The 24,278-nt window shown below is 47.3% G+C and overlaps 3 protein-coding genes across 7 annotated transcripts in view; 1 reads left to right on the plus strand and 2 right to left on the minus strand.

The window, feature by feature from the left end:
- LOC148142977 (uncharacterized) overlaps nt 1-24,278 on the plus strand; it is a 425,985-nt gene that overhangs the window by 268,038 nt on the left and 133,669 nt on the right. The window lies entirely within an intron of this gene.
- LOC148142982 (uncharacterized) overlaps nt 1-24,278 on the minus strand; it is a 146,389-nt gene that overhangs the window by 38,515 nt on the left and 83,596 nt on the right. Inside the window, exons 1-2 of one of the 3 annotated variants that reach the window (XM_087973957.1) lie at nt 11,730-11,841; nt 5,541-5,645 (exon numbers count right to left, since the gene is read on the minus strand). The gene's annotated coding sequence lies outside the window, so the exon portion shown is untranslated. Of the gene's footprint in view, nt 1-5,540; nt 5,646-11,587; nt 11,842-24,278 lie in introns of those variants that run through there. The other 2 variants (XM_087973956.1, XM_087973958.1) reach the window with 2 other exon arrangements.
- LOC148142983 (uncharacterized) overlaps nt 14,600-24,278 on the minus strand; it is a 112,785-nt gene continuing 103,106 nt past the window's right edge. For both annotated transcript variants that reach the window (XM_087973970.1, XM_087973969.1), the window contains one exon: nt 14,600-16,155. In XM_087973970.1, the coding sequence (XP_087830096.1) occupies nt 15,029-15,745 (717 nt within the window). In that variant the 5' untranslated portion in view covers nt 15,746-16,155 and the 3' untranslated portion in view covers nt 14,600-15,028. The remainder of the gene's footprint in view (nt 16,156-24,278) is intronic.

Below are 24,278 nucleotides of genomic sequence, written 5' to 3' on the forward strand. Positions count from 1 at the left end.
CAGCCCTGTGGAGAAACGATGGAAGTGTGGCGACTGCAGGAAAAGCTTCTGTGTCCCGTCTGTCCTGGAGACTCATCGGCGCAGCCACACCAGGGAGAGCCCGTTCCCCTGTCCCGTCTGCGGGAAGGGCTTCAGCACTTCCTCCACCCTGCTAACCCACCAGCGGATCCACACTGGGGAGACGCCCTTCAGCTGCCCCCGAGTGTGCAGGAAGGCCTTCAGCGATTCCTCCACCCTGCTGAGGCACCATCGGGTCCACACGGGGGAGAGGCCCTTCAGTTGCCCCGGGTGCGGGAAGAGATTTACCCAGGCCTCCAACCTGCTGACCCTCCAGCGGGTCCACACAGGAGAGAGGCCCTTCAGCTGCCCCCTGTGCAGGAAGGGCTTCACCAGCTCTACCAACCTCCAGAGGCACCAGGGAGTTCATGTACCATCGCAGGGGGATTGAAGGCACGATGGTTGAGTGCCAGTATCGACTGGACTACCAACCCAGTTCCAGGGGCTCCCGGGTTTGAATCCCACTGCAGCAGATGGTGCGATACAGGGTATGGGTTGAAATTGCCGAGTGAGGCAATACTTCCTCCGGGTTACGGCTGTACCAAGGATCCAATTACAAAGGGACAACTTGGTGGTGACCAATAGTAAAGAAGTGAGGTAGGGGGGTGGTGGGGTAGCGTGTACGTTTTGACCTTGAACTGTTTAAAAAGCAGCTACTTTTTCTCTGCCTTTTTGCTGAGGGGGTTTGAAGCTGTAACAAAGTTGGATCTCAATAAAGGTTACCTGAAATTACCCCCGGCTCAGACTCTCATTGAAAGCTTTGAGCTCCAAGGTTTTTGTTTTAAAGCTGCTCATTTCTTTCAGCTTCCTGCACTAAGCTTCCAATGTGGCGTATCAGATGGATCAGTGAATGAGCAGCCAGTTTCGTTAGAAATTGTGAATTTTTCAGGAGGGCATAGTGTGTCATTTCATCGGCGTTGTAAAGTTTACTGGCAGCATTGGGAGGTGTGGGCTGTGCTCACTAGAAATGATGTGGAGGAGCCGGTGGTGGACTCGCCTGGATGAAGTTAAAAATCACACAACACCAGGTTATAGTCCAACAGGTTTATTTGGAAATGTGAGCTTTTGGAGCACTGCTGCTTCATCGGGTAGCTGTAGAGCAGGATCATAAGACACAGATTTTATAGCAAAAGATCACAGTGTCATGCAACTGATAGCAATCTTGGTTTGTTCAATATATCCTGTTAAGTCTTTCACCTTTTAGAATGCGTTGCAGGTTTCAGTTCATTAATATGTAAATCCCAGAACATCTTTTGATTCACATTCTCAAGATGACTTAAGTTTTTTTTTAATAAGTGACAACTCAGCCCAGACAGCCCCGATAAAGGTGTGAGGTTCGAGTCTGTCAATGTCCCAATTTTGAATCAGACTGGTTCTATTTCCAAAGTAGGAATTTATAAAATATTACATGGATTGACTGCCTGCAGACTGTGCACTTTTTGAGCAAAATTGAATGTATCTGCAAACATAATTCTGCCAATACAAATTTGCCCAAAAAGTGATATGTGAGTTTATGCATGAGTGCACATAAGAGTGTGATGGAGTATATGCCTGTGAGTGTGTTGGGAGTGTATGTGTGCGTGTCTGAGAGAGCACGTGTGTATGAGTGAGGTATGAATAAAAGCAAGGGCTTGCATTTTGCTAAAGCAAGGACAGTCAGGACTTGTACAGTTAATGGTAGGGCCCTGTGTCATGCTGTAAGGGAGAGACATGGTGGGGTTCAGGTACACAGTTCTTTCAAAGTTGCTTCACTGCGAGACAGGGTGGTTAAAAAGGCATTTGGCATACTTGCCTTCATTGTTCACCACATTGAGTAAAGGAGTTGGGACATCATGTTGAGGTTGTACAGGATGTTGGTGAGGCCACTTTCAGAGTACTGAGTATGGTTCTCGTGTCCCTGTAATAGGAAGAATACTATTAGAGAGGGTTCGGTAAAGATTTACCAGGAAGTTGCCAGGACTGGAGGGTTTGAGTTATAATGAGAGGCTGGGACCTTTTTCACTGGAGCACAGGAGGTTGGGGGGTGACATTATTGAGATTGATAAAATCATGAGGAGTGGAGGTAAGGTGAATAGCAAAGGCTCTTCCTTAGCGTTGGGGAGCTCAAGACTAGGGGGGATATTTCTTTAAAGTGAGAGGAGAGAGATTTAAAAGGAACCCGAAGGGCAATGTTTTGACAGAGGGCGGTTTACACATGGAATGAACTTGTTGAGGATGTGGCCAATGCAGGTACGTTTACAAAGTCTAAACGACATTTGGATGGGTACATGAATAGAAAGGTTTAGAGGGATTTGGGCCAAACGCAGGCAAGTGAGGCTAGTTTAGTTTGGGAACCCTGGTCGCCATGGATGAGTTGGACCAAAGGGTCTATTTCTGTGCGGTCTACCTCTCTGAACCAGAAGTGATCTTATTGAAACCAGTAGAATTCTGAAAGGGGCTTGACAGGATAGATGCAGATAAAACGCTCCTTTGTGGTGGGAGTCATAGAATCCCAACAATGTGGAAACAGGCCATTCAGCCCATCTATTCCACACTGGCCCTCTGAACAGCATCCCACACATACCCACCCCCTTACTCCATATTTCCCATGGCCAATCCACCCTCAGTTTCACATCCCTGGTCACTATGGGTAATTTAGCACAGCCTATCCACCCTGACCTCTACACCCTAATCTATAAATTACCTTCTCAAAAATGTAATTTAAATGTCAAGTTTTTCTCTAAGAAAAATGTTAGTCTGACAACATTCGGGCGCAGACAGAATTCACACTTATTGTTAGAAAAGCTCTGCATTTGAATGACATTCTTGAGAAGGTAACAAAAAAGAAGTTCTGGGATTAACAAACCAAAGAGCAGAAACCTATTCTAAAAGATGAAGGATTTAATCTAAAATTGTTTGATGTGTCACATTTCCATGACCCTAGACTCCTTTGGATATAAATTATCATCATGATCTCATTCTCCACGATTACCTAATGAAGGAGCGGCGCTCCAAAAGCTAGTGCTTCCAAACAAACCTGCTGGATTATAACCTGGTGTTGTGTGATGTTTAACTTTGTCTGTGGGAAACACATGAGTTGTGGGTCTGGTAAGAGTTCTTATTTTGTGATCTATTCCAAGTGAAATTTCTCCTCTGCACAGGCACGGGTGAACAGTTTGTTTTTGTGCTTTGTGCGAGATCGGGCTAGCAGCTTTTAAATCCTTATGTTAAACAGTTCAAGTAAACTGTCAATCAACAATTATATTCCGAGAGTGGTACTTCCAGCTCTGGTAATCCTGTTGCATCAACAGAGAGGGAGAGTTTGTCACATCTAAAGAGCAGACAGAAAAGTTATTTCGCTTGTTGAGTCGGTTCCTCACTCAGATGAGACTGGATACTGCTTTTAATGGATCATAAATAAATGCTACAATGGAACACCTTAAATTCAAGGAATTTTGAAAGGGCAAACGAACAGTAACTTTGAACAGAAATGTTCTTCCATTTCCAACCTTGGTTGAGCCAAATGAAGCATTTTTACTGATAGCTCCATAATCATGTTCCTGCTGGATTTTTTTCAGGGCAAACAATTTCTGGTGGGAGAAATTCTGCATCCTGGGAAGGCGGGGAAATGAGAAAAAAAGCTGTTGAAAGCTTTGAACTGTGGGCCCATGAGCTCTCGTGGGAGCAGTGCATTTGCCAAAAACATTTCGGAGGAATTCTGTTTACCTGTTGGACTGAAAATAGTTTCCCCACTGAACGTTAAACAGGTATTGAGAACATTGCGCATTATAGAGTGTGTTCCTGAGGACTGGAGGAGGATTGAACTTGCCAACGTGAACCACACTTTGCAGGGAGAGGAAATTTCTCTGGATGGAATAGGTTGATGGAAGTCAACAATTGTCAGATTATTTCATGAAAATAACAGCTGGTATGGGGATCCCAGAAGAGGGGCGTCTGTAATGAGCACACAGAAACAAACCCTTCAGTCCAGGCCAACCAGATATGCTAAATTAATCTAGTGACCCATTTGCCAGCATTTGGCCCATATCCCTCTGAATTCTTCCTATTCATGTCCCCATCCAGATGCATTTTTTTCTTCGGAGAATACTTGGGTGAGAGCCAAGATATGCAATATCTCAATGGAAAATAATGAAGCAGCTCATTTATTTTGAAATTATTTCAATTAGTTGGTCAATTGCCAACTAATAGCTGCATAACTGTCGTCAATATTGATACCCAGGAAAGCTATTTTGTTTAGTATATTTCCTTTGTAAAGATCTTACCCAAATTATAAAATGAATGTATTTTCATATGAAATAAAATTTGCAGTGTTTTATTAAATGGTTGAAAGTAACTTTGCACTTAATTGCTCCATTTGGGTTTAAACATTGTGACTTAGATAAAAGTGATCTTTGCTGGGGGCATCTGAAGCTGTAACAATGTTGGGACACAATAAAGGTTACCTGAACGTTCTGCCGGACTCAGACTCTCATCGAAAGCTTAGAGCTCCAAGTGGTTTTTGTTTTAAAGCTGCTCATTTCTTGCAGCCTCCTGTACTAAGTTTCCAATGTTGTGTATCAGATGGAGCAGTGACTGAGTAGCTGGTTTCGTTAGAAGTTTAAATTTTTCGGGAGTGCAGGCACTGCATTGTTTCATCGGCAGTTTACTGGCAGCACTGGGAAGTATGGGTTGTGTTCATTAGAAAGGAGGTGGAGGTGCTGCTGTTGGACTAGGTGGGACAAGGTTTAAAAATCACAACACCGGGTTATAGTCCAACAGGTTTATTTGGAAGCACTAGCTTTCAGAGTGCTGCTCCTTCATCGGGTAGCTGTGGAGCAGGATCATAAGACACAGAGTTAAGAGCAAAAGATCAGTGTCATGCAACTGAAATGATATATTGACAAATGTAGATTGCTGTTAAGTCTTTCATCTTTTAGAATGGGTTGCAGGTTTTATTTCATTAATGTGTACATTGCAGAACTATTATTAAGTCGTATTCTCAAGATCACTTAAGGTTTTTTTTAAAAACAGGTGACAGCTCAGCCCAGACAATGCATGAAAGGTGAGTCAGTATCCCAATCTTAAATCAGACTGGTTCTATTTCCAAACTAGGAATTTATAAAATATTATATGGACTGACTACCTGCATGTTGTGCGCTTTTTGTGCAAAATTGAATATATCTGTAAATATTATTCTGCAAATGCACCCCATCGTTATATGTGTGCGCGCGCGTGTGTGTGTGCACATGCTTTGTAAATGGAGTATGATGGAGGAGAAGCCTGTGAGAGGGTGTGTGTACATCTGAGAGAGAGCATACGTATGAGAGAGGTATAGATAAAAGTGAGGGGTTGCATTTTCCTAAAATAAGGGCAGGACTTGTACAGAGGGATGGGGGGGGGGGGGGGGGGGGGGGGGGGGAAGAGGGAGGGGTTCAGGTACATACTTCATTGAAAGTTGCATCACTGGTTGGAAGGGTGCTTCACAAGGCATTCAGCCCACTTACCTTATTTGTTCACACCATTGAATAAAGGAGTTGGGACATCATTTAGAAGTTATACAGGATGTTGGTGAAGCCACTTGTAGAGTACTGAGAACGCTTCTGGTGGCCCTGTAATAGGAAGAATACTATTACAGAGGGTTCAGTAAAGATTTACCAGGATGTTGCCAGGACTGGAGGGTTTGAGTTATAAGGAGAGGCTTGAGACTCTCTTCACTGGAGCACAGGAGGTTGAGGGGTGACCTCATTGAGATTGATATAATCATGAGGGTTCTAGGTAACATGAGCATCAAAAATAGCGAGGACCCTGCACGGTTATGTTAAGTGACTGGGGGGGGGGGGGGGGGGGGGGGGGTTGAAATTGTGGCATTTGGACACTTTAAATCCATCAGGAACAGCATCTCCATAGAGCATACTGTGCATGTCAGGTGAGGTGCCAGAAGACTGGAGGTTGGCTAATGTGGTGCCACTGTGGTAAGGACAAGCCAGGGAACTTTAGACCAGTGAGCCTGACATTAGTGGTGGGCACATTGTTGGAGGGAATCCTGAGGGACAGGATGTACATGTATTTGAAAAGGCAAGGACTGATTAGGGATAGTCAACATGGCTTTTTGTGTGGGAAATCATGTCTCACAAACTTGATTGAGTTTTTTGAGGAAGTAACAAAGAGGATTGAGGAAGGCAGAGCAGTAATGTGATCTATATGGACTTCAGTAAAGCGTTTGACAAGGTTCCCCATGGGAAACTGATTAGCAAGGTGAGATCTCAAGGAATACAGAGAGAACTAGCCATTTGGATACAGAACTGGCTCAAAGGTAGAAGACAGAGGGTGGTGGTGGAGGGTTGTTTTTCAGACTGGAGGTCTGCGACCAGTGGAGTGCCACAAGGATCGGTGCTCGGTCCTCTATTTTTGTCATTTACATAAATGATTTGGATGCGACATAAGAGGTACAGTTAGAGGGAGAGGCTTGAACAGGCTGGGGCTGTTTTCCCTGGAGTGTCAGAGGCTGAGGGGTGACCTTATAAAGGTTTACAAAATTATGAGGGGCATGGACAAGATAAATAGACAAAGTTTTTTCCCTTGGGTTGGGGAGTCCAGAACTAGAGGGCATAGGTTTAGGGTGAGAGGGGAAAGATATAAAAGAGACCTACGGGGCAATGTTTTCACACAGAGGGTGGTACGTGTATGCAATGAGCTGCCAGAGGAAGTGGTGGAGGCTGGTACGAATGCAACAATTAAGAGGCATTTGAATGGGTATATGAATAGGAAAGGTTTGGAGGGATGTGGGCCAGGTGTTGAGGGGCGGGACTAGATTGGGTTGGGATATCTGGTCGGCATGGACGGGTTGGACCGAAGGGTCTGTTTCCATGCTGTACACTTCTGACTCTATGCTGGTTCAGCAAAAGCCGCGCATGCTCTGTCTACAGAAACAGTGCAAACCCTTCTTCAAATGGACCAATGAGAAGCCAGACAAGGAGCCTGGTCCTCCTGCCAATCAGAACTCCCCAGTTGTCTGAATGCGGAAGATGGACCATCAGGTTCTGAAGCTGCTGCTTCTCTCCAAATGAAGATCGAGCTTCACCTCAGACTGCAACTTCCTTCCTCTATCCGCCATCTGTGAGTACGGCACTGTCTTTACCATTTCATTTTTTCATTCTGGGGTTAAATTGTTGACTTGCAGCAACTGAAAAGAAAGCGAGTGAATCCAGGGAGGGGACAGAGTCGGGAAACGTTGGTCCAGGTCTGTGTCTCAATTGGCAAATGCACAGCAAATGCAGTCCCACAGTGTGAAGTTATAACCTCGGTTATGAAAAAATAACTGCCAAAAGGAGGTACATTGTTCAAATGGCGACATATTGGGATGTGGAGAAAGTGAGGACTGCAGATGCTGGAGATGAGAGTCGAAAAGTGTGGCACTGGAAAAGCACAGGAGGTCAGACAACATCCGAGAAGCAGGAGAATCGACGTTTCAGGCACTAGCCCTTCCTCAGGAATGATGTGTGGATGTAAAAAGTGGCCTCAGCATCCTTCCACACCAGTCACTGCCAGTTGTCAGATGGATGCAGCAAGCAATCAGCAAGGCAAGAGGTATATTAGCAAGAGGAAATGATTTCAGAAGTAGGGATGTCTTCCTGCAGTTAGGGGGTCATTGAATATATTCAAGGCTGAGTTCATCTGATTTTGGAACAACCATGAAGTGGATGTTTATGGGGGAAGGCAAGTAAAATGGTTTTAAGACCAGTATAGAACAGTTAGAGTCATACAGCACAGAACAGAGCCTTTCGCCCAACTCGTCCATGCTGACTATATTCACAAACTAAACTAGTCCCACCTGCCTGTGTTTGGCCCATATTCCTCTGAACCTTTCCTATTCATGTACTTATCCAAATGTCTTTTAAACGTTGTTACTCAACCTGCATCCACCATTTCCTCTGGACATTCATTCCACACAAACCACGGTTTAAAAAAAAAGGTGCTCATGTGTTTTTTAAATCTTTCTCCTCTCACCTTAATTTGCAGCCTAATCTTGAAACGACACATGCCAATCACCTTATCTACGCCCCTCATGGTTTTGTAAACCTCTATAAAGAGAACAACGAACCTTACAGCACAGGAACAGGCCCTTCAGCCCTCCAAGGCGATGCTGATCGAGATACTCTATCTAAACCTGCCGCCTATTTTCTAAGGATCTGTATCCCTCTGCTCCTTGCCCATTCATGTCTCTGTCTAGATACATCTTAAATGACGCTATCGATCCCACCCCTACTGCCTCCACTGGCGATGCATTCGAGGCGCCCACCACCCTGTGTAAAGAACTTTCCATGTATATCTCCCTCAAACCTTTCCCCTCTCACTTTGAACTCGTGACCCTGAGTAATTAAGTCTTCCCCTCTGGGAAAATAATTCTTACTATCCACCCCTGTTTACACCCCTCATGGTTTTTAGGCCTCAATCAGGACCCCCCCCTCAACCTCCTTATTTCCAATGAAAATAATCCTAATCTACTCAATCTCTCCTTATAGCTCGCGCTCTCCATAACAGGCAACATCCTGGTGAACCTCCTCTGCACTCTCTCCACAAGTATCCACATCCTTTTGGAAATCTGGCGACCGGAATTGTACGCAGTATTCCAAATGCGCCAAACCAAAATCTTATATAACTTTAACATGACCTGCCAGCTCTTTTACTCAATCCGTCCGATGATGGAACGCGTGTTGTATACTGCCTTGACCACTCTACTGACATGCGTTGCCACCTTCAGAGAACAATAGACCTGAACACACAGATCTCTCTGTACATCAATTTCCCCTAGGACCTTTCCATTTACTGTACAGCTCGCTCTTGAATTGCATCTTCCAAAATGCATCACCTTGCATTTGTCTGGATTGAACTCCATCTGCCATTTCTCTTCCCAACACTCCAATCTACATTCTGCTGTATCGTCTGACAGTCCCCTTCACTATCTGATATTCCATCAATCTGAATGTCATCTGCAAACTTGTTAATGAGGCACCCGATACCTTCACCTTTCAACCTCCTGTGCTCCAGTGAAAAAAGTCCCAGCCTACCCACCAATAGGTGTGAATTCTGTCTGGGTCCCAATGTCGAGTCAGCCTGACATTTTGGATAGAAAAGCTCTGCATTTAAATTATGTTCTTGAGAAAGTGACTGAAAACAGGTTCTGGGATTAACATACCAAAGAACAGAACCCCATTCTAAAAGATGGAAGATTTAATCTAAATTGTTTAATGTATCACATCTCCATGAACTGGACTCTGTTGGCTATAAATAGTCTAATCATGATCTTATTCCCCACAACCACCTGAAGCAGCAGCAGCAGCACTTCAGAGTGCCAGAGATCCGGGTTCAATTCCCACCTCGGGCAACTGTCAGTGTGGAGTTTGCACATTTTCCCAGTGTCTGCGTGGGTTTCCTCCCACAGTCCAAAGATGTGCAGGTTAGGTGACGTGGCCACGCTAATTTGCCTGTAGTGTTAGGTGAAGGGGTAAATGTTGGGGAATGGGTCTGGGTGGGTTGCTCTTCGAAGGGTCGGTTTGGGCTGAAGGGCCTGTTTCCACACTAAGTAATAAAATCTGAAATAAATCTAATCGCTCCGAAAGCTAGGGCTTCCAAACAAACCACGTTATGGCAGCAGCGGGAGGTGTGCATTATATTCACTAAAAACAGTTAAGCAGTTAGATAACACGTTCGAGTGGGAAGTGTGTATAACATGATCTCACAACTCCTATACTCAATGCTATGAGCAATGAAGGAAAGCAAACCAAACGCCGCCTTCACTACTCTGTCCACCTGAGACTCCAGCACTCCAAGGTCTCTTTATTCTGCAACACTCCCCTTAACTGTGTCAGTCCTGCCTGGATCGCTTGACCAAAATGCAAATCTCTGATTTCTCTAAATTAAACTCCAACTGACACTCCTTGGTTCATCAGCCGATCCCATAAATTCCAATTTATAGTGAACTCTTTCCTCTCTTATTCCCTGGAAGCTAAAAATCTCCATCCCACACTCACTCCCTCCATTTTCACTTTGCTTATAGCAGAAGAATGTAACTGAGAAACTTATCAGCCACGATTGAATGGAATGAGCAGACCTGGTGGCCTAATTTCTGCTCCTATGTCTTGTGGTCTCTTGCTGTCCTGGACACCGAGAGAATTGGGACCAGCATTGAACCGATCATGACTGGATATGGATCTACCTGCGTCTAGGTGGATGGGCTGGAACTTTTTCACTGGCGCATCGGAGGTGGAGATGTGACCTTATCAAGGTTTATAAAATCATGAGGGGAGAGATGAGGTGAACGACGGGTGTCCTTCCCCTAGGGTTGGGGTTTCAAGATTAGGGAGCAAATTTTGATGGTGACAGGAGAAAGATTTTAAAAAGACTTGAAGGGCACAATTTTTTTTATACAAAGTGGTGCACATGTGGACTAAATGTCTAGAGGAAGTGATGGATGCAGGTACAGTAACGACGTTTAAAAGACATTTGGATAAGTTCATGAATATGAAAGGTTTGGAGGGATATGGGCCAAAACACTGGCAGGTGGGACTGGTTTAGTTTGAGTACATAGTCAGCATGGACTAGTTGGACTGAAGGGTCTGTTTCTGTGCTGCATGGCTCTGTAACTCGGTCCTATACTAGTCTTAAAACCATTTTCTTGCCTTCCCCATAAACATTCACATAAAAATCAGATGAACTCAGCCTTGAATATATTCAATGACCCCCTAACTGAAGGAAGAAATCCCCACTTCTGAACTTAATTCCTCTTGCTAATACACCACTTGCCTTGCTCATTGCCTGCTGCACCTGTCTGACAACTGGCACAGAAGGACACTGATGCCCCTCTGAACATCCACGCATCATTCCTGATGAAGGGCTCGTGCCCAAAACTTCGACTGTCCTACTGCTCGGATGCTGCTTGACCTGCTGTGCTTTGCCAATTGTGGTCTTCTCTACATCGGGGAAAGCGAGCATAAACTTGGGGAACGGTTTGCTGAGCATCCCAGCTGGGTCCGCAGAGGCTGAGCAGACTTCCCATTTTAATGCCCCTTCCCACTCCCCTTCTGACATGACTATCTTTGGCTTCCTCCATTACCACAACAAACCAAACCACAAATTGGAGGAACAAAACCTCATCTTCTGTCTGAGCAGTCAACAGCCCGGAGGACTCAACACTGAGTTCTCCAGACCCACAGCAGTGTGGTTGAGGGCAAACAGCACAAGGATTAAACCAAACAGTGAGGGGTAAACAGCACAAGGATTAAACCAAACAGTGAGGGGGTAAACAGCACGAGGATGAAACCAAACAGTGAGGGGGTAAACAGCACGAGGATGAAACCAAACAGTGAGGGGGTAAACAGCACGAGGATGAAACCAAACAGTGAGGGGGTAAACAGCACAAGGATTAAACACACAGTGAGGGGTAAACAGCACAAGCCCCAGTAAAAGCAGATGGAAAGTGAGTGTAAAATGTCACTATGACAGGACAGGCCCCACATTCCTTCCCCTCCGTCCCCCCCACAACCTGCCTCACCTTTCACCTCCCGGGCCCAGTACCTTCCAGGTGGCCCCATAGTTGACACAGGGGTCGCCCCCGACCAGTAGAACTCCACCACCCAGGCGGCCGACGAGTTCCCAAGCAGGCCCTTAACCCCATCCGCCTCCAGAATGCTCACCGGCTCCTGCCTGCTGTACAGCCGGCCGGTGTGGCCGTGACACAGCAGCTGCGCCAGGAAGGCGGCGGTGCCCAGTGACGGATGTCTGCCCCGAGCCGCACGGCGCCATTTTCCTAACGGCCGCCCTCCCGCCGCTTCCCCGCTCGAGCGACTTCTCCTCCCAACCGCCTTCGCCCCCGCGTGACGTCTGCACGGGGGATGGGCGGGGCCGGGGGATGGGCGGGGCCGGGGGAGCCTCACCGTCACCAAGCAACAGCCACCTCGCGCTACAACTGCTCATTCACAAAAACAAACTCTCCTGTCTCGCTCTGCAGCTGCAGGGGGGACACTGCCACGTTTCCAGGAGCCCTGTCTACATTGGGAAAGCTCACGGCTCAATTTAAACAGAGATTCCGACATCTAACGGAACTGCTTCATATCTAAAGGGGGCAATCTGCATTTTAAAAGGGACGTGGACATTTTAACGGGTATTTCTGCAAATAAAGGAGGTTTAAATGGACGAGATTACATTTCAAAGGGATATGGGCACATTACATACGAAGATATCCCTTTGAAAGTGACGCAGTTATATCTAAATGAATCTACATTTCGAAGAGACGGTGCCCTATTTATAAGTAGAGACAATAGGTGTGAATTCTGTCTGTGTCCCAATGTTGAGTCAGACTGACATTTTTCTTAGAAAAGTTCTGCATTTAAATTACATTCTTGAGAAGGTAAGTTATAGATTCGGGTGTAGGTTAGGGAGAATTGGCCGTGCTAAGTTACCCATAGTGACCAGGGATGGACAGGTTAGGGTGGCTTGGCCATGGGGAATATGCAGTAAGGGGTTGGGTATGGTTGGGATATTTTTCAGAGGGCCAGAGAGGAATAGATGGGCTGAATGGTCTGCTTCCACATTGTTGGGATTGTATGACCCTCCCCATAAAGGAGCATTTTATCTACATCTATCCTGTCATGCCCTTTTCAAAATTCTACTGGTTTCAGTAAAGGTATGCAGCACAGAAACAGACACTTCGGTCCAATTCGTCCAGGCCGACCAGGATTCCAAACTAAACCAGTCCCACTTGCCTGCATTTGGCCCATATCCCACTAAACCTTTGTATTCATCTACCCATCCAAATGCTGTTTTAACGTTGTAAATGTACCGGCAACTACCACATCGTCAGTAAGTTCATTCCACATACAAAGCCACCCTCTTTCAAAATGTTGCCCCTCCGGTTCCTTTTAAATCTCTCTCCTCACCTTAAGTAATATGCCCCCAAGTTTTGTGCTCCCCGATGCTAAGCAAGAGCCCTTTGCTATTCAGCTTACCTCCACTCCTCATTTTATCAATCTCAATGATGTCAACCCCTCACTTCCTCTCCTCCAGTGAATAAAGTTCCAGCCTCTCCTTATAACTCAAACCCTCCAGTCCTGGCAACGTCCTGGTAAATCTTTACCGAACCCTCTGTGATAAGAATACTTCCGATTACAGGGCCATCAGAACTGTACACAGTACTCTGAAAGTGGCCTCACCAACATCCTATACAACCTCAACATGATGTCCCAACCCCTGTACTCAATGGTGTGAACAATGAATGCCATGCTGCTAAATTCCTTCTTAACTGCCCTGTCTACCAGTGATGCAACTTCTAACGAACTATGTACCTGAACACCACTCCCCCATGTCTGTCTGTTCTATAACATGACCCAGGGCCCTACTATTATCAGTACAAGTCCTGCCCTTCCTTGTTTTAGCAAAATGCAACCCCTTGCTTGCATTAATACCTCTCTCACACATGCTCCTCCTCAGACACACACACACACACGTATACCCCCCAATTCTCTCAGGCTTATACTCCATCACACTCACACTTTACCAAGCATGTACACACTCTCACACACAAACTCACATGCATCCACACACAATTCTATGGGGTGAATTTGTATTGGCAGAATTATATTTGCAGATGTATTCCATTTTGCTAAAAAAAGCACACAATTTCCAGGCAGTCAATCCATGTAATATTTTATGAATTTGGAAATAGAACCAGTCTGACTCACGATTGGAATACTGTCAGACTCAATTCTCAGGAAGAAAGTGAGGACTGCAGATGCTGGAGATCAGAGCTGAAAAGGTGTTGCTGGAAAAGCGCAGCAGGTCAGGCAGCAACCAAAGAGCAGGAGAATCGACGTTTCGGGCATGAGCACTTCTTCAGCCCTTTCCTGAAGAAGGGCTCATGCCCGAAACGTCGATTCTCCTGCTCCTTGGATGCTGCCTGACCTGCTGTGCTTTTCCAGCAACACATTTTCAGACTCAATTCTCACACCTTTAAATGCATTGTCTGAGCTGAGATGTCATCTTTTTTATAAAACCTTAAGTCATCTCAAGAGTGTGACTTAAAAGATGTACTGGCAGTTACACATTAATGAACCAATACCTGCACCCATTCTAAGAGATGAAAGACTTGACAGCAATCTAGGCTTGTTCAATATATTCCATCAGTTGCATGATACTGATCTTTTGATATACATTCTGTGTCTTACAATGCGGCTCCACAGCTACCCGATGAAGGAGCAGCACTCAGAAAGCTAGTGCTTCCAAATAAACCTGTTGGACAACAACCTGGTATTGGGTGATTTCTTTTTAACTTTATCAACCCAGACTAATACCGACACCTCCACATCATTTCTAGTGAACACAGCCCACACCTGAAACGAAGGAGCAGCTTTAAACTAAAAACGTCTTGCAGCTCAAAGCTTTCAATAAGAGTCTGAGCCCGGCGGTAAGTTCATGTAACCTTTATTGTGACTTAACTTAGTTACATCTTCAGATTCCCCCCCTGCAAAAAGGCATAGACAAAGTAGCTGTTTTTTAAACAGCTCAAGATCAAAGCCCACACACACCCCACTGTCTTTACTATTGGGCAGCACCAGGTTGTAATTGGATCCTTGTTACAGCCGTAATCCGGAGGAAGTATTGCCTCACTCAGCAATTTCAACCCATACCCTGTATCCTGGTAAGTTTCTCCCTGCTCATTTGCCAGTGGGGAGAGGGCAGTGTAGAGTCAACCAGACTGCTGTGGGTCTGGAGTCATGTGTAGGCCAGACCGAGTGAAGGATGCAGATGGAACGACTGAATGAATACTCTCCCACAATGGCGGTTCCCTTTCCTAACAAGGGAGAGAGTGAATCAGATGGGGGCTTTCTCCCCCGCACCACCCACTCCCTCTGCCATCTGTCGTGGTGGGATTCAAACCCGGGAGTCCCCGGAACCGGATTGATAGTCCAATCGATAATGGCACTTGACCGTCACTCCTTCAATCCCCCTGCAATGGCACATGAACTCGCTGGTGCTTCCGCAGGTGGGAGGAGTAGGTGAAGCCCTTCCCGCACTGAGAGCAGGTGAACGGCCTCTCCCTGGTGTGGATCCGCTGGTGCCTCAGCAGGGAGGAAGATGTGCTGAAGCCCTTCCCACACTCGGGGCAGCTGAAGGGCCTTTCCCCCGTGTGGACCCGCTGGTGGGTCAGCAGGTTGGAGACCTGAGTAAAGGCCTTCCCGCACTCGGGGCAGCTGAAGGGCCTCTCCCCTGTGTGGACCCGCTGGTGGGTCAGCAGGGGGGAGACCCGAGTAAAGGCCTTCCCACACTCAGGGCAGTTGAAGAGCCTCTCCCCCGTGTGGACCCGCTGGTGGGTCTGGAGGCTGGAGTAATTGCTGAAGGCCTTCCAGCTCTCAGAGCAGCTGAAGGGCCTCTCCCCCGTGTGGACCCACTGGTGGGCCAACAGGGCAGAGAAAAACATGAAGGCCTTCCCACAATCGGGACAGCTGAAGGGCCTTCCCCCCGTGTGGTCCCGCTGGTGGGCCAGCAGGTGGGAGGAATGTCTGAAGGCCTTCCCACAGACAGGGCAGGGGAATGGCCTCTCACCGGTGTGACTGCACCGATGAGTCTCCAGGGCAGACGGGACACGGAAGCCTTTCCCACAGTCGCCACACTTCCACGGTTTCTCCACAGGGCGGGATTCCTCGGGTTTCTCCATGGATGAAGCTTCAGCCGCACACAATCGAATTTCCAGCCCCTTCCTGTCGTGAGTTCCTCTTTCCAGGTCGTATAGCTGCTACACGCTCCACGCACAGTACGCTGCAACAGTGGGGTCTCTCGTCCAGTCCCAGAGATGCTGAAAACATACTCACTCAGTCAGGAACCAAAAAGCTTTGATCCCTCTCACAGAAATCAGTCGAAAATCGTTGCAGTCCTGGTGGACTGAGTGACTGTCAGACATTGACGGCGAAGTGAGGATCGCAAATGCTGGAGAGTCAGTCGAAAAATGTGGCACTGGAAAAGCACAGGGATGTCAGACAGCATCCGAGGAGCAGGAGGGTCAATGTTTTGGGCATAAGCCCTTCATCTGTTGATTGAGAAATTTCCGCCATCAGATCTTCAAATACGCTGTAAAAAGAAATTACAAAAGTCATCACTATCAGTGCAGGGTAGAAATTCAGAACAAGCAATTCTACTTTCTGTGGAATATTCTTTTGTTGTTCCACAAAATTGAAAGCACCATCCCACTCTCTCTCCCCCTCTGTTCTCACTCTGCTCTAACTAATTCCCCTGAAGATGCTGATTCAGGATCTTACAGGGGCAGAAAAGCAAAAACATCAAGACTGACATCTCTCTGAATTTTGGATACCACCACCTGAAAGTTAATATCTTTCACAACACTGAGATCCTGCTGAGAGTGAGCAGGTCTGATTTTGGGAAGCAAATACAATGTGTGTCAATTCAGGGTGAATCTGCCACGCAGCTTCTTTAGGAACAACCAGACACAAAATGGTTAACATCCCTGGGAAGGGGAAGCAAAATGACACCAGAGAGAAATTGAATATACTGACATGGCAAACATTAGTGGAAAGCCAGAGTCATAGAGGTATACAGTACAGAAACAGACCATTCGGTCCAACTCGTCTGTACCGACCAGATATTGTAAATCAATCTGGAACCGTTTGCTCACACGTGGCCCATAGCTGGGGTCATCCCCACCCCCCTGTCCTAAGACCTTGATGCCTCCAAGCTGACCTTCAAAGGTTCGGTTTTTCCCTCCATTCTTTCTCGGTTGTCTTTTGTAAGTTTTGAAAACTTTCCCAATCCTCTGAGTATAGGATTTGGGAAGTTGTGTTGTCGCAGTACAGGACATTGGTTAGGCCACATTTGGAACATTGTGCACAATTCTGGTTTCCTTCCTATCAGTAAGATGTTGTGAAACTTGAAAGGGCTCAGAAACATTTACAAGGATATTGCCAGGGTTGGAGGATTTGAGCTAAAGGGAGGCTAGGGCTGTTTTCTCTGGAGCGTTGGAGGCCCTTTTGGAGTTTATAAAATCATGAAGGGCATGGATAGGATAAATAGGCAAAATCTTTTCCCAGCGGTGGGGGGAAGGGGAGGTCCAGAACAAGAGAGCATAGGTTTAAGGTGAGGGGGGAAAGAAACAAAAGAGATCTGAGGGGCAACCTTTTCACACAGAGGGTAGTAAATGTATAGAATGAGCTGCAGGAGGAAGTGGTGGAGGCTGGTACAATTGCAACATTTAAAAGGCATCTGGATGGGTATATGAACGGGAAGAGTTTGGAGGGATATGGGCTAGGTGCTGGCAGATGGGACTAGATTGCGATGGGATATCTGGTCGGCATGGACAAGTTGGACCAAAGGGTCTGTTTCCATGCTGTACATCTCTATGACTAGTTGGACTTAAGGGTCTGTTTCTGTGCTGTATGACTCTGGAACTGTTCTGTACTGGTCTTAAAACCATGTTCTTGCCTTCCCCCACAAACAATCACTTCTTTGTTGTTCAAAAATCAGATGAACTCAGCCTTGAATATATTCAATGACCCCCTAACTGCAGGAAGGCATCCCCACTTCTGAACTCAATTCCTCTTGCTCATATACCACTTGCCTTGCTGAATGCTTGCTGCACCTGTCTGACAACTGGCAGTGACTGGTGTAGGAGGACGCTGGGGCTCCTTTGTCCATCCACACATCGTTCCTGATGAAGGGCTCGTGCCCAAAAAGCCAACTGTCCTGCTCCTCAGATGCTGCCTCACCTACCGTGCTCTTCCAGTACCACACTTTTTGATCCTGATCTCCAGCATCTGCAGTTCTCACTTTCTCCACATCCAATTACATCTCCATTTAAACAATGCACTTCCTTTCTACTTTTTTTTCCACAGCAAAGGCTATAACTTCATATTGTGGTACTGCATTTGCCATGTGTTTGCCAGTTGTGGTCTTCTCTATATCGGGGAGAGCGAGCGCAAACTTGGGGAATGGTTCACTGAGCATCATATCTGGGTCCACAGAGCCGACCAGAGTTCCCAGTCACCACCCATTTCAATTCCCCTTCCCACCCCCTTTCTGACATTACCATCTTTGGCCTCCTCTATTGCCACAACGAATCAAACAGCAAACTGGAGGAACAACACCTCATCTTAATAGAGAAGGAAGTAAGCAATAAATAATAGACCCCTACAGAGTGCTGAGGAAAAAAGGGACCTTACTGTCCAAGTTCAGAGATCCCCAAAGGTATCAGTACAAGTAAAACGGGGAATGAGGAAGGCAGCTGGATGGGTATGTGAATAGGTGGGGTTTAAAGGGATATGGGCCAAGTGCTGGTAAATAAGATAGATTAATTTCAGATATCTAGTCAGCATGGACGAGATGGACTGTTTCTGTGCTGTACAGCTCTATGGCCATCCACTTCATTTTGAAATGTTTGCACTACCACATGGAACATCCTGTTAGGGTTCAGAGAGTGCCAGTTTTGAGTTGAAACTTTATTGCTGGAACAGCACAGCAGGTCAGGCAGCATCCAGGGAACAGGAGATTCGACGTTTCGGGCACAGGCCCTTCTTCAGGAATGAGCAGAGAGTGTTCAGCAGGAGAAGATAAAAGGTAGGGAGGAGGGACTTGGAGGAGGGGAGTTGGAAATGTGATAGGTGGAAAGAGGTCAAGGTGAGGGTGATAGGTCGGAGTAGGATGGAGGCGGAGAGGTCAAGAAGAAGACTGCAGGTCAGGAAGGCGGTGCCGGGCTGGAGGGATCCGGCTGAGACAAGGTGGGGGGAGGGGGGATGAAGAAACTGGTGAAGTCCAAGTTCATCCCCTGCGGTTGGAGGGTTTGATGACTGTATCGGCGCTACCTCGTGCTCCCACGAGGAGGTTGAACAGTTCATCCACTACACTAACACCTTCCACCCCAACCTCAAATTCACCTGGACAGTCTCGGACTCCTCCCTCCCCTTCCTAGACCTTTCTGTTTCTATCTCAGGCGACCGAATCAACACGGACATCTACTACAAACCAACCGACTCCCACAGCTACCTGGACTACACCTCCTCCCATCCTGCCCCCTGTAAAAACGCCATCCCATTCTCCCAATTCCTTCGTCTCCGCCGCATCTGCTCCCAGGAGGACCAGTTCAAAATACGTACAACACAGATGGCCTCCTTCTTCAAGGACCGCAATTTCCCCCCCGACGTGGTCGACGGTGCCCTCCACCGCATCTCCTCCACTTCCCGCTCCTCCGCCCTTGAGCCCCGCCCCTCCAACCGCCACCAGGACAGAACCCCACTGGTCCTCACCTACCACCCCACCAATCTCCATGTACAGCGCATCATCCGCCGTCACTTCCGCCACCTCCAAACAGACCCCAGCACCAAGGATATATTTCCCTCCCCTCCCCTATCAGCTTTCCGTAGAGACCACTCCCTCCGCGACTCCCTTGTCAGATCCACACCCCCCACCAACCCAACCTCCACTCCCGGCACCTTCCCTTGCAACCGCAGGAGGTGCAACACTTGCGCCCACACCTCCCCCCTCACTTCTCTCCAAGGCCCCAAAGGAAACTTCCATATCCGCCACAGATTCACCTGCACCTCCACCCACATCATCTACTGCATCCGCTGCAGCCGGTGTGGCCTCCTCTATATTGGGGAGACAGGCCGCCTACTTGCGGAGCGATTCAGAGAGCACCTCTGGGCCACCCGGACGAACCAACCCAACCAACCTGTAGCACAGCATTTCAACTCCCCCTCCCACTCCACCGAGGATATGCAGGTCATTGGACTCATCCACCGCCAAACCACAACAACCTGACGGTCGGAGGAGGAGCGTCTTATCTTCCGACTGGGAACCCTCCAACCGCAGGGGATGAACTTGGACTTCACCAGTTTCTTCATCCCCCCTCCCCCCACCTTGTCTCAGCCGGATCCCTCCAGCCCGGCACCGCCTTCCTGACCTGCAGTCTTCTTCTTGACCTCTCCGCCTCCATCCTACTCCGACCTATCACCCTCACCTTGACCTCTTTCCACCTATCACATTTCCAACGCCCCTCCTCCAAGTCCCTCCTCCCTACCTTTTATCTTCTCCTACTGAACACTCTCTGCTCATTCCTGAAGAAGGGCCTGTGCCCGAAACGTCGAATCTCCTGTTCCCTGGATGCTGCCTGACCTGCTGTGCTGTTCCAGCAATAAAGTTTCAACTTTGATCTCCAGCATCTGCAGACCTCACTTTCTCCTCTTCAGAGAGTGCCAGGTCCTGACATCTCCTTCCTCATGTCTCCTATGTATTTTAAATCAATAATAACATTTGTATGTTCCTGGGTTAGTACTTTAAATACACAGACATATACAAGAAAATCAGAGTTTCTCCTCGGTAGAGACAGTGATGATTTATTTCAACTTGCTAACAGGGTATCAGAAGGGGAGGATCTGCAGACAGAAATCTTGGAAGAAATTCCATAACAAGATCTGACAGGGTCACTCAATATCATTGGGGGGTTGAATCTGGAAAGAGAAATCCATTCGACCTGCTTCAAAGAGGAACTACCAGTGAACTGAGCTTTAACTGGTTACACAGAATGAGTGTGTGTGTCCCAGTGAGCTGACAATGGGAAGGAGCTTTAACCAGTTACACAGACAGAGAGGGGCTGGGGCATTTATTTTACCCCTGGAGCATCAGAGCCTGAGGGGTGACCGTAGAGAGGTTTATAAAATCATGAGGGGCATAGATAGGGCAAATAGCCTAGGTCTTTTCCCCCCAGGATGGGGGAGTCGAAAACTAGAAGGCATAGGTTTAAGGTGAGAAGGGAAAGATTTGAAAGGGACCTAAGGGACAACTTTTCATGCAGAGGGTTGTGCATGTATGGAATGAACTGCCAGAGGAAGTGGTGGAGGTGGGTACAATTGCAATGTTTAAGAGGCATTTGGTTGGGTACATGAATAGGAAGGGTTTGGAGGGATATGGTCTGGGTGCCGCCAGGGGGAATTAGATTGGATTGGAATATCTGGTCGGCATGGATGTGTTGGGCCGAAGGGTCTGTTTCTATGCTGGTTCTGGTTATGCTAATCCCTGTGGCCTTATTCCAGATGCGATCCATATCTGCAGGCAAGACACGATTGACTCCAGCTGAGTGTCTCTCTGGTCACCGCCTCTGTACCCCTTGGAACGATTCGGCTCCCATCTCAGTCCACTTCCACCACATGACCGAAGCAATGATTGGTTATGTTCTTGCTCTAACTAATGTTATGCGTGCCTTTCACTCCCAGGAGCGTGCGGCGTAGAGTGATGTTCCCTCCCTTTCAGCCTCTTCACGGGTAGAGCCTGGTTTGTTGGTGCTCGTCAAGAACTGGACTGGCAAAGGTCTCCAACCTTGTTGGGGTGGCCCCTTCCAGGTTTTACCTCCCACCCCTACGGCGGTCACAGTCGCTGGGTGCTCAGCTTGGGTCCAACTGCACCGTTGTAAATAGATTGACCGCACCAATCAAAAGGGGGGAAGTGGAGGAGAGAATCCTGGAATCCCAACAAAAGGAGTGGACACTGTCCAGTTGGGTTTTTGAATCTTGCTGTTGTTCTAATGTTAATCTTATTACAGATACTTGAACTAAGAGGAGGGACATGTGGGGGATCGCTTATCTCCTCACCTTTCTGATCACGTACAACATCCTGATGGGGAACGCCACTAAGTATGGATGCGACCAGGAATGATCAGAGATTATCCACCACCCATGCTGAGGAGATGTCGACCAGTGCACCGGACCAGACGCCTTTGACGTGTGGAACGTGATGACGATTGATTATTGCAATGGACTCTTACATCAGAAAGACCAGATGGTCCACCTGGACAGTAGAAATCAGTGAGAGTTACCATGTCGTTACCATGTTTTTTTTATTTTACCTGCAGTCGCAAGCCTAGTGAGGATAAAAATGATCAACCCCGTGGGCGGCACGGTGGCACAGTGGTTAGCACTGCTGCCTCGCAGCGCCAGAGACCCGGGTTCAATTCCCGACTCAGGCGACTGACTGTGTGGAGTTTGCACATTCTCCCCGTGTCTGCGTGGGTTTCCTCCGGGTGCTCCGGTTTCCTCCCACAGTCCAAAGATGTGCAGGTTAGGTGAATTGGCCATACTAAATTGCCCGTAGTGTTAGGTAAGGGGTAAATGTAGGGGTATGGGTGGGTTTCGCTTCGGCGGGTCGGTGTGGACTTGTTGGGCCGAAGGGCCTGTTTCCACACTGTAATCTAATCTAATCTAATTATGGTAAATATTTTAAAGACGCCCAGGAACACCATCCCATTTTGCAGATCGGGCCAACTCGAGAAAAGGGAAGCCTGATACGGGAAACTCCTCAATCCACAAACAACTTATTTATACAGGCCCACAGAACGCTCTTCACCCCAGAGGCAGTAGTATGTTACTCCTCTCTATCGGGAGATGACTTATTTGCCCCGTCTCCAGTCCCTGATTCCATTCTATTCATCAGACTTCCTACTGCCGATCCTGCGAAGAGAAATATCACTTTCCAATACCTCGGGTCTGTGTATACAAACATCTGGTGTAACACTGGCTGGGGTACAGCAGGCCTTATGCGGCACATGGACCTGGAACGGAACCCTTCCCTTGTCCATTTATAGGCCTTTTCTCTTTTCAGAATCTGATACTGTCACCAAGACCATGTACAATAGAGCTAAGGGAGAGCCCAATGGGAACAGCATTCTGAGGACCATTGTCTCCCATACAGTGCGAGTGCTCGAGTCACTTGGCCCATTTTTTTTTTAACAGAGCTCAAGCACCTCCTCTTGCAAAATGTCGACCCTTTCCTCCTGTCGACCTGACCAGACCCCCTGCTGTAACATTTCAGTAACCTATTTTGACAAACTGTCCGTAATATAAACCAAACCAGACTATTATTTCTTCAGCTAAGGTAAAGCTACCAATTTCCTTGTCCTGGATGGCAAAGATGTCCCTCATAAGGTCACTATCGGAGCCCTTGTTCCCACAACAGTACCTTGTCCTGGCCAGTGGACAGGTCGATGGAACCTCCATCTGAGGAGGATGCAGAGGTCAGTCTCAGCCAACCTTGCTCCAACTGGAAGGATCCCAAGGGTGACAATACAGGGTACCCGATAGCCTGGGGAATCCAGAGTACCCTGAGTTTGGAAGGATCGGCAGGGGTGACAAGTCAACAGAACCGCAATTCTCTCTTTTGCGGCCTGACCTTTCGAGGAAATAAGACTAAAGAGGCTCTGAAACAGAGTAAACTGGGATTATCAGACTTGTGTCTTTTACTCTGTGCAGAATCGGTATGCCTTCGACTATATACTCCCCCAGGAGGGTGAGGTCTGCACCATTGTCCAAGATGAATGCACTGTGGGCATTCCCGATCTCACTGGCAATATTAACTAAGATACAAGAAGAGATCCAGGTATTCCTTGACAGAATGACTGAAGGGACCAGTTGGGGAAACTGCAGATCGGGCTCATGGTACAATTGGCTTAGCAATTTAGCTATGTTTGTTTGTCAGTATTGGTATTGTTAGGTATTTAATTGCTAGGCTTATGAGGTCCCTTAGTGATATAGATTTGCCCCAGAAGATGCTCCTTTTGCGATCTGATGGCTCACCCACACGTGTCGATGGCGATGATAAATATGACCAGATGAGCTGCGAGGATGGTGGTGCCGCTCTACAGGATGTTGATGGCTGGACCACCTTGAAGGGCATTCGTTTGGACTAGCCTTCTCTTTCAGTGATCGCGGTGCAATCAAAGGGAGGGATGAGGGTGTGGGCATCTGGGTGATCAAGTCTATAGCCTTAAAACTTGTCTTTAAACATTCAGATTAAAATGTAATGCTGAATTATTGAATACATTTACTGCACTAGAAAATAAACAGGCAGGAAGGCTCAGAAAGAGGAGAGAACTTAAAGATAGGGACTCCTGGGCTCACCAAGGATGCTGTAAGGCAATTAAGAACGTTTACTTTATCATCGGTGAATCTGTGTGAACAGGACCCCAAGTGATAACATTCACAGCCGTTCCCTTGTGAAATGAATGATAGTCTTTGAATCTGACCCTGAAACAAGACTCGGTACTATCCATAGCTTTGTAATTAATGGGTGGAGCTTGTCCATTATAATGGATTCTTACTACCCTTTGCAAGCGGGGCATTCACAAAATAAATCTTCGCTGTCTTGAGAGTTCAAAAGGACACGAGAGAGAGAGACCATTTTATTGCTGAGGCTGTTGA

This window comes from Chiloscyllium plagiosum, unplaced genomic scaffold, assembly GCF_037043375.1.
Source record: "Chiloscyllium plagiosum isolate Xiang-an unplaced genomic scaffold, Cpla_swu_hap1 HiC_scaffold_27, whole genome shotgun sequence".
Classification (NCBI taxonomy): Eukaryota; Metazoa; Chordata; class Chondrichthyes; order Orectolobiformes; family Hemiscylliidae; genus Chiloscyllium; species Chiloscyllium plagiosum.